Raw genomic sequence first — 10,658 nt, 5'->3', positions numbered from 1 at the left:
CATCCTCCTCGACCGACTAGCCTCCATTGGCATATCCGACTCTCCCCTGGACTGGTTCCATTCATATCTCTCTGGTCGCACTCAATTCATCCAGTTAAAATCATTCTCATCCCATACCTCCCCCCTCTCCTCTGGTGTTCCCCAGGGCTCTGTCCTTGGCCCCATCCTATTCATCATCTACCTCCTACCACTCGGTCAAATATTCCGTAAACACAACATACATTTTCACTGTTATGCGGACGACACCCAGCTCTATGTCTCCTCCAAACCCTCATCCACCTTCCCACCCTCTTCCCTCTGTGCCTGCCTACAGGAAATCAAATCCTGGTTCCCCTCCCACTTTCTCAAACTTAACAGCAACAAAACCGAGATAGCACTCATTGGCTCCAAATCCTCCCTCACCAAGCAACCCAGTTTCACCCTCTCTATTGACAACTCCTTAGTTTCTCCCTCCCCTCAGGTTAAGAGTCTGGGTGTCGTCCTCGACAGCACCCTATCTTTCCATACCCATGTCAACAACACCATCCGGTCCGCCTACTTTCACCTTCGAAATATCAACCGCCTCCGCCCGTCACTCACTCCCAACAGCGCTGCTATCCTGGTCCACTCTCTAGTCACCTCCCGCTTAGACTACTGCAACTCCCTTCTCTTTGGTCTCCCACACAAACTCCTCCATAAGCTCCAACTGGTCCAGAATGCTGCTGCCCGTATAATCACCAGAACCCCTGTCATCAGTCACATCACCCCCGTTCTACAACAACTCCATTGGCTTCCCATTAAACTACGCATTGACTACAAAATCCTCCTCCACACATTCAAAGCCATCCACAACCTCGCCCCCCCTTACCTGTCCGACCTCCTCCACCTCAACATTCCCACCCGGTCCCTCAGGTCAGCCTCCGCCATCAACCTCACTGTCCCCCCTGCCCGTCTGTCCACCATGGGGGCAAGAGCTTTCAGCCGCTCTGCCCCTCGCCTCTGGATCTCCCTCCCCCCCGACATTAGGAACATTGACACCATAAACCCATTCAAAACACACATCAAAACACACCTCTTCAGGCAGGCTTATCTCTGAGCCACCCTCCCGACTATTGAATGCCCTGCTGCTGCTGCTTTTTATATTGTAATTTGTAATTGTTTGATTGTCATTTTTTAACTGTTTGACTGTATTTTTGTAACTGTGTTGTACGGCGACCTTGAGTGCCATGAAAGGCGCCTTATAAAATAAATGTATTATTATTATTACTTCCAGCATGATAATGCACCATGTCACAAAACAAAAGTCATCTCAACCTGGTTTCATGAACATCACAATGAGTTCAGTATTCTTCAATGGCCTTCCCAGTCACCGGATCTGAATCCAATACAACTGGATGTGGTAGAACGGGAGATTCACAGCTTAGAAGTGCACTTGAAAAATCTGTTCAATCAGAATTGAGTGATGCAATCATGTCATCATGGACCAGAATCTCAAAGGAATATGTATTGTGGAACATCAATGCCACAAAGAATTGAGGTTGTTGTGAGAGCAAATGGAGGCCCTACCCAGTATTAATATAGTGTTCCTAATAAAGTGTTCTCTGAGTGTAGATGTTATTAAAAATAGATGCATATTCATTTTTTAAAAACACTCACTCACTCACTCAATCACTCACTCACTCAATACCACGAGAGCGCTGTCTCTCCCCTCTGGAATGTTGGCAATGACACAGAGGTCATTCACCTACGACACTTTAACCACTTGCCATAAAGAAATAAACCCCCCTTTAAAGCTCCTGTCAAACAGTCAAATATTACGACAGTTCCACTTGGCTAGGTGTTTGACCGATGAGTCACACACTGTGTTCCCACTGTGTCCCTACAACCCCGGCAATGGCAAGGCTGAAGTAAGGCTGACTAAACAGTAACCAAGCAACCAGGGCCAAAGACCTTGTCCAATGCAAGGACAGCTGTTTTTCCCCCTCCCAAATGTAAGCTTAAGCATTGGTCCAAATCAGACCCTGCGACATACCAGCGTCATGTCCAGGGGTTGTACTTGTACAACAAGGCGCCTCACGCTAGGGAAACAGGAGATAGGCTCCTGCCCTAAGGGCCATTAGGCTCCAGAACCATCGGTTCTCAAGGCTACTTACTCTCTTTCTCATTGGTTCAACTAATGAGTTTTAGTGGGGCATTCTGAAACAAAATGAAAAGTATCAGAGGAATGTCTTGTACGTCCCTCTGTCTGATATTATCTAGTCGGTGGTGTTCATTCAAATAATAATACACACAACTTAATGGGATTGAAAGAAAGACCTACGAGTTTAAAAGACTATTTCTCAAACTCTCTCTTCAGAAATAATGACCCAGCAACTATTTACAGATGTAAATTCTTGGAGAGAAAAAAAAGATTCTTCTGTAAAAAATAACCACGAAATCCCCATAAACCTAGCTATTAGGAGCATTTCAACATATGCAGGAACCAGAATTAAGGCACAATGAAACAATCTCCTCCCACATGAACTTTGGTAAAGCATTTCCTCGCCGTTGTTTATGCTCAACAGGTAGGATCATGCACCCTGTTGCCCTGCCTCCCCTCTCAGTCAGTCAGTGAGACAGAGCCCAGGGTAGGTGAGTACATCTTTTTTTAAATGAGGGTCATTTGTGTAATAGATTTTCTCCCTGCTTACGGGTCATACTGCACTATACTGTAATCCTAAATTAATTAGGGCAATACATTCGCTATCAGTGGTAATTACTGGTGTGTGTACACAAAGCCCTGATAAGGCTTGCATTCATAAAAGGGTAGACTAAACAGTTGGAACGTTTTCAGAAAAATATATCTTGTGCATATTTCTCTTCAGGCATATTGTTATGCCAAATGTTACATAAAGAGATACATAATCTTATTTCAAAGCTGTTTTGAGTTTAGATGGAATAGCAGTACAAATAAGGCAGTGCTTTGGGACTCCATTCGCAAGAATGATGTGTATTTTTCTGTAAAAAAAGAAAAGAAAGACTCATTCACTACAGACTCTTGTTTTGGTTTTGAAGTATGAAAAAAGTCAAATGTGCGCTAGAATACACACATGGAGATGAGCTGGATATTCTGGAGACTAGGATAAGCATATTCTAGAATCAACATGTACGGAAGGAATTATATAATTCATAATGAGTGTTTGTGTTGAATCTTTTATTTCTTTTTAAGGAAAGGAACTCAAACTGATCAATATTGTTTTTTCCATCCACTTCAGAGATGTTTCGTGTGTGGATCACGCTGTGTCTGCTCTTGCCAGGTAATGCAATCACCTGAAATTCTTTATAAAATCTGATTCATAATAAATCATTATGAAAACAAAAACAACCAGTAAAAGCATGTTTGGGTTGCGTAACACCCCCCTGCAGCAGCGATGATGACAGTATGTGTCCACTGTGCTTCCAGGGGCAAGCAGCTTCATGATCCACAATACCCTACACAGCCTGTGCTTGGAGGACTCCCTCCAGACAGGACTGGTTCAGCTGCAGAAGTGTAACCTGGATTCAGACCTCCAACAATGGATGTGGATGGAGCAGAGTATCCTGAAGAGCGCGGGCAGTGGCAGGTGTCTGTCCGCCCGCCACGCTGACCCTGTCCAGACTGTCCTCTGTGGGGAGGAGGCCGAGGAGGAGGACAGAGGCGACAGCCTCCTCTGGGACTGTGAGGGGAACAGGCTGACCAGCCAGAGCACCTCTCTGGAGCTGTCCACGGACGGGAAGCGCGTGACTCTGTCCCCCAGGAGCAGACAGTCTAAGTGGAGATCTCTGGACGAGGGGGACATCTGTCAGGAGAAGCTCCGTAAGTCAGCCGGGAGGCTGTTAACGATTTCACAAGCTGCTGTGTGTTGCCTAGTATTTAATGGACTCTTACTGTATAAAATGTAGTTTATGCGTAAACTGATTTGGGTTTTTGGAATAAGCCGAATGAATCCCTTGTGACACTAAAAGCCCTTTTATATCTTTATTTATAATCACAATTCCATTACATACAATAATATCTCAAAACCCACCTCTTCAAGCTCGCCTTCACCAGTTACGGTAACCCTTTCCCCCTCCCATACCCATGTGTCCCCAGCACTACCTTAATTAGGCCCCTATACTTTCTTCTATTTACCTTTTGTTTCTTTTTATTATTACTACTCGATCTTTTCAGGTTGTAAAGCGTCTTTGAGTGTCTAGAAAAGCGCTATATAAGTCTAATGTATTATTATTATTATTATTATATTTTGTGTAAATTACCTTGTACAGTAAGGGGCCCTGCTATACAACTGTGCAAGCTAAATGTCTTCCCTCTAGATAGAATGATGTCTGTCCGCCATGACCACATGGTGCCTTTGTGACCAACGAGGACATGTTGTGTATTTGTATTGGCCTCCACCAGGATCCAAAAGGGCACACACTGAGCCTGATGAGTTTGAGGTGAGGAGGGAGGGAGAGGAGGGCGCGGGACCTGCTGGCTTGACACAGGAACAGAGAGAGTTCCTCACGTGGTACTATCGCACAGAGGACCGTAAGTGTTGCAGTCAATTTCCAAGGACATTTTTCCTTTTTTTTAAATGTATTTTATTTATATTATTTTGTTATGTCTTACCAAAAGGTATACATGGTACTATTTCTCCACAGACATCAGGGATATTGTTTCCTATAGAACGTGCTAAATCGATATGAGAGATTGGTTCATTTGGATTCAAAATGACATTAGACATGTTCCTCAGTTTTAAGACAGGAGAAATACTGTTCTGCCCACTGTAACACTGCACTAGCTGATGATATATTTTATGAGATAACTGTAACTATCACCATAAAAGGTTTGGATTATAGGAGCATTTAGACTCACTTGATAGTAAACTTTTATTTTCCTCAGTTCGTAAAAAAAGAAAGTTGTTAAGTGCACACTTGGGTCAGGTTCAAAATACAGTCTTTGATCAACTCTGAAATGTTTGTGGTTTCTTTTTTATTCTTTTCTTTTTTATGGTGGGCCTTAAGTGGGACAGAAGATAAGTCTGTGTTCAATAAAGTGTGTTTGTGCTCGTCATAGCAACCCCCTGGAAGTTTGCGATGCTAGGTCTGGCCTTCGGTGGCCTGCTACTGGGGTGTCTGCTGCTGGGAATGGGCTCCATGGCCAACAAGTAAGAACCCACTGAACTCCTGATGGAGCAGGACGACAACTGAGTGGAACTCATCGACGGAGGCTGGTGGAGGTGGGAATTGGAGAACAAGACAACAACAATGCATGGAATGGAATGACGAATGGTATCTGGAATGACGAATGGTATCTGGTATCAAATACATGAATTTGATACCATTCCCTAGTCCATTCCATGCATTACAACGAGTCTGTCCTCTGATTGATACCTCCATCACCTCCCCTGGAACACATGTATTGTACACTCATTCTAAACGAACAAAATGCTAGTCGTTGATAATGACAAAGTTGGCAACAATCAAATAACAGCTGATGATGATGATGATGATGTTAAATATTTGTGAGAGCTGGTTGTCTTTATCATCATACCGGCTACAATAACAGCTACAACAGAGATGTCCTTACCCCCTCCTACACAGGAACAGGAAGAAGATAGCCAAGTACAAGGCTGCAGCGGCGCTGTCGGCAAAGAGGCCAGAGCCTGAGGACCTGCAGGTCATCACGACTGAGGCCACAGGTCACTCGGAGGTCGTCCTCACTCAGGTCAGCAGCCAATTAGAGAGCGAGGCGCAAGAGCTCAAGCCCCTTCTGTCCAACGGGGAGGCGGAGGGGCTCAAACCAGGGGACATCGTCTTGACCTGGAAGGACGGGAACGTCTCCCCCCTGTACACCGAACCCGAGAACGTGGTGGCCGACGTAGGAGAGGTGGAGAGAGAAGTGGTCCAGAAAGAAGAGGCGGAGAAGGAGGAGGAGGTGGAGAAAGAACAGGAGGTGGAGAAAGAACAGGAGGTGGAGAAAGAACAGGAGGTGGAGAAAGAGTTGGAGGTGGAGGCAGCGGCAGTGGTGGTGGAGGAGGAAGAGGCCAAGCTATGAAGTGATGGAGGAGAGATAAAAGCAGAGTCGTTTTCAAGTGCTGCTGTTTGTAGTTTCGCTGGTTGTAGTTTAAGCAAAACCTCTACAAGGACTATCCATCCGTACTGGTCTTACACACATTCCACAGTCACATCCTCTTTTTGTAATTGTACAACATGTAAATGTTGCTTTTTGGCCATGAGACAGTGGATAGTGTACTTTACACACTTTCTCCACAAGAGTTATTCACAAGTTATTCTCTGTTTAACAGAAAACTTTACTACTACTATTGATACTAGCATGTAGCATGTAGCATGAGATCTCACTGGCTTTCTAGGAGTACAGTTCTTGGTACATCCATGTTTGGCAAAAATGTAAAAAATAAATAAAATAAAAGTCAACAGGTCAGTTAAGTGCAATTTGTATTATTGGTTTTATGTTATATCATAGCTCTTGTAAACAATTATTATCTGAAAACTCATACAAAGATGTTTGGACAGAAAACGTAATTCAATGTGTTCTGTACAGTATACTATCTCTTATATGTTTTATACATTTCCCAGTGTTAAACATTCCGTCCATAGCAGTAGTTACAACAAGGAAATAAAACTACTAATTTCAAAATGGCTCTCTCGTCTTGTCATGTCATTCTCATTAGGAAGTAATACAATAAACAGTATTGAATAATACATAACATGACACAAAACCCTCTAAAAAATGTGACAAAGTTGACCGTAACACGTAGTTACAGTGATGATCCTGAGGAGGGCGCCCACGAGTCATGAAGAAAATCTCTCAAAACCCTCAGTCACAAGTTACTGAAGAGACATTAACGTCAGGAACATTCAACTTAAAAGTGTCCTGGATTTATTGAAACAAAACACGACTACGGGGTATTACTTCAGTCCTCTAAGAAAGGTGACAACTAGAATAAATTCATCCATCTAGCTTGCTCACAAGGCACTCAACACTTTGGCACTGAATATAACCGTTTACAAATAAGTCCATTAGTGTCCATCTGTCAAAAGAAGTAACAAAACGTCAAGGTAGTTCCAATGACTTGGATGACGAACGTTTTGCAGCACAATGTTTTTGGGCAACAATGGCATTGTTGCACGTTTCTCAGGGTCCTCCATATTGTTCTGTTTCTCTCTCTCACATACGTCTCTCACTTATTCACATCCAAGGTGGTGCTCATTGTGAGGCGATCAGAAGATCTTGAAGCCCTTGAGCAGTGTGAGTGTCGGGGCTCTGCGTTTGCTCTGAGCCCGGGATGACTTGACCGTGACCAGTTTGGCGGTGGTGGGGGCGGGCAGCTCTTTATAGCACGGCGTGGTGAAGGGGGGCATGGAGGACAGGCTGGCCAGAGGCTTATCCTCGCTGATGTAGAGGGGTCGTAGCGGGGGGCTCTTCTCCCCCTCTCGTCTGGCCTCCCTCACCGCCTCGTGGAACACGCGCTGGACGGAGGGGAAGTCCAGACAGGCAGAGACCTCGAAGAAAACACAGCCAAAACGAGAGGCGAGGGCAGATCCGTCTGACTTACTCACCTGCCTGAGAGAGAGAGAGAGAGAGAGAGAGAGAGAGAGAGAGAGAGAGAGAGAGAGAGAGAGAGAGAGAGAGAGAGAGAGAGAGAGAGAGAGAGAGAGAGAGAGAGAGAGAGAGAGAGAGAGAGAGAGAGAGAGAGAGAGAGAGAGAGAGAGAGAGAGAGAGAGAGAGAGAGAGAGAGAGAGAGAGAAGCCCTTTCATTTTCTGAATCTAAACAGATATTTCATGCTAACACTAGTAAACATCAGAAAACCCTCTTTTTATGGAGAGTGAAACTGAAGCTTTTAACTCCATGTCTATTTTTAGACAAATTCATTGTGTATATATCGTATGTTCAGTTAAAATACAGCCTGTGATAACATCTCGTACTGTCACGAAAAAGAATTGGCCTAAGTATTCATTAATCGCATTGAAGTTGACGTTCCTCACTAAACATTTGTCTTCTCTGTAAACAGCAGCAACGAAGCCTTTAGCCAGCCTGAGTAGTAAGTATGGTAAGTGAGTAGGATTGTGCACCGAAACACACAAGCCAGAACGTCCCGTAGGTCCCTAAAACATCCCGAAATGTCCTGTTTCTGTAGCGTGAGGCAGCTTGGTGAACAAGTACACCCCCTGGACCAGGAGTTGCGCTATCTGAGGTGAGACAAAGGACGCTAGCCACAACTCTCCAGACTCTCAGATGAGTACCTGAGCCTGGGAATGCTGTGGTCCTGGCTAGAGGCCTGGTGGAGGTAGAAATCAGAGGACGCGGCTCATTGTAATGCATGGAATGCAATGAGGAATGGTGTTCATGTTCATGCATGTTCGATACCATTCCTCATTCCGTTCCATGCATTGCAATGAGCCCGTCCTCCGATTTCTACCTCCACCAGCCTCCCCTTGCATTTAAGCATGCCAGTGTTGCACGCTGTACCTGTATCTCTCCATGTCCAGCTTGTTCCCCAGCAGGATGATGGGGGTGTCGGGCTGGAGGGCTTTGGTGTGGAGGGTCACTGCCTCCAGGTACGGCCGGCAGCCCTCGAAGCTCCGCCTGTTGTCGATGCTGTAGACCACCAGGAAGACGCTGGCCCAGGTGAGGTAGCGCTCGCAGTTCACTGGACCGTCCTGGAGTAAAGAGAGCTATTATTTACACTTGCGCGCACACAGACACAGACACAGAGACAGAGACAGAGACAGAGACAGAGACAGAGACAGAGACAGAGACAGAGACAGAGACAGAGACAGAGACAGACACAGACACAGACACAGACACAGACACATAGACAGACAGACACAGAGACACAGAGACACACACAGACACACACACACACACACACACACACACACACACACACACACACAGACACATAGACAGACAGACAGACGCAGAGACACAGAGACACACACAGACAGACACACACACACACACACACATTTGAATACTTTATTTGGTTCCACAAATTACATTACACAAACAGGGAATCAAATATTTCGGGGCTAAGCAGCACTGAACACTCAAGGGTACACATAACACCTCCTTCTCCACACGGCCAAGCTGCCAATAATAGCTGAGACAGAGCAAAATTTGGCAACCTGTTTGGCCTTTCTTTTAGACATTGCAGCAATTCTCAGACCCCTCATGGTGCATTTATATACATGGCCCAGACTTCCAAAGTATGCTGAATTTACACTTGTACCCAAAGCACGCACACACACACACACACACACACACACACACAGTGCCAATGTGGCATTATAATAGAATGGAAGAGTGATAGACTAAAAGTACATTCTTACCTGGTCAGCAGTGTCCATCACCTTCACCACCACTGGCTGTTGGTCCACCATCTCCTCAGAGGAATAAGTATCCTCTAGTTGACAGCCAACACAAAAAAAACGACATCAAAACTTTACACATGCAACAACATACCATATGCCATGCATATGATTACATTTAATGTAAGTGCATTTGCTGACACTTTTCCAATGTATGTAAGTTCTTTAGTCCCAATGGTAGAAATCAACAGGACATTTCATCATGGTTTATTTTCTTTGGAGGGGGAAACAAAAAAATGCTTACCAAGATTGGGGTCATATTCACTGATGAATCGCTTGGTGAGAAACTTCACAGTCAGTGCTGCAAAGAGGGAACATACTTCCTGTTTGCATATAGCTCAATACATTGTCATACAGTCCTAAAATCTGAGGTCTGGATTGGAAAGGGAGCATGAGAAACCACCCCCCAACACAAACGCTCCCATGAAATATCAGATAGGATATTTGGAGATCAGATTTCATGAATAATAAACTCAAAACTTGGAGAAAAAAAAATCCAAACGAAACTGAGAACAATTCCAGTCCAAATACAAACAGAGAAAATTGATCTATTTATGTAATACAGTATTCAGGAAAAGTCCTAATTAGAGTGAATTATCGACATACAAATAAGGCTGCATTATCTAGATTAGAAGGCATAATAAGATCAAGATAATATAATAATATAATAATATAATATAATAATAAGATCAAACCAGTCAACACATCAACTGTGTGTATGAAGGACGAATCAATCAGCCTACCTGATTTCCCTGAGCCCATCACCCCCAGGACAACCACGTTACACTCAGGTTGTCCCCGCTCAGGTACAGCGGCGAAAGTGCAGGTCCTTGCCTTCCCAAACATCAGGGAAGATCTTTGGAAACAAAAACGCAGATCGCACCAGTTAATAAAGCACTATGTTGTTGAACACCGTCCAGAAATGTGATCACGCAAAACACTGAATAGATCCAGAAGATTCCTCAAACATCTTGAGAGGCGCGATATACCGTGATCTTAGAATGATAAGGTTCTAACTTCTATCTCCGTTTAGGGTAGTTCCGAGATATTGAGCGCCAAAGTGTTTACATTCCATTATGTTTTGTGAGATGGAACCTTTGTATTTTATGAATTACTAACTCAAAAATGTCAACATTTTAAAAATAACACCACACAGGCATTAATAAACACCTAATGGATCAGATTATGTAAAAAACTAATTTTTGACCAAAAATTGAGATAGAACCTTATAATTCTAACGTCACGGTATCAAACAGCGCATACTGTACCTCGTTTTCTTGCTTGC

At 44.2% G+C, this 10,658-nt stretch overlaps 2 protein-coding genes across 3 annotated transcripts; one reads left to right on the top strand and one right to left on the bottom strand.

Annotated features, from left to right (window-relative positions):
* The first annotated feature begins 2,513 nt into the window (after positions 1-2,513).
* On the top strand, positions 2,514-6,639 carry LOC308164847 (uncharacterized protein). Of its 2 annotated transcripts, none has more exons than XM_080538897.1 (6): positions 2,514-2,610; positions 3,234-3,275; positions 3,422-3,814; positions 4,397-4,525; positions 5,054-5,144; positions 5,581-6,639. In XM_080538897.1, the coding sequence occupies exons 2-6, from the start codon at positions 3,236-3,238 to the stop codon at positions 6,032-6,034; spliced, it is 1,107 nt and encodes a 368-aa protein (XP_080395023.1). In that variant the 5' UTR covers positions 2,514-2,610; positions 3,234-3,235; the 3' UTR covers positions 6,035-6,639. The 2 variants fall into 2 exon arrangements, with proteins under 2 accessions (XP_080395023.1, XP_080395024.1); XM_080538898.1 differs by having other exon boundaries at positions 2,582-2,606.
* Positions 6,640-7,221: 582 nt separating this feature from the next.
* Positions 7,222-10,219, bottom strand: rasl12 (RAS-like, family 12; the record flags this gene model as incomplete). Its single annotated transcript, XM_080539268.1, has 5 exons — positions 7,222-7,564; positions 8,472-8,662; positions 9,335-9,408; positions 9,618-9,674; positions 10,117-10,219. 5 exons carry the CDS (start codon positions 10,217-10,219, stop codon positions 7,222-7,224), a joined length of 768 nt encoding a protein of 255 aa, XP_080395394.1.
* Positions 10,220-10,658: the final 439 nt, after the last annotated feature.

The sequence above is a fragment of the Nansenia antarctica genome (genome assembly GCF_963989245.1).
Source record: "Nansenia antarctica genome assembly, chromosome: 9".
Lineage (NCBI taxonomy): Eukaryota > Metazoa > Chordata > Actinopteri > Argentiniformes > Microstomatidae > Nansenia > Nansenia antarctica.
This window is presented reverse-complemented; position numbering and strand designations above follow the sequence as displayed.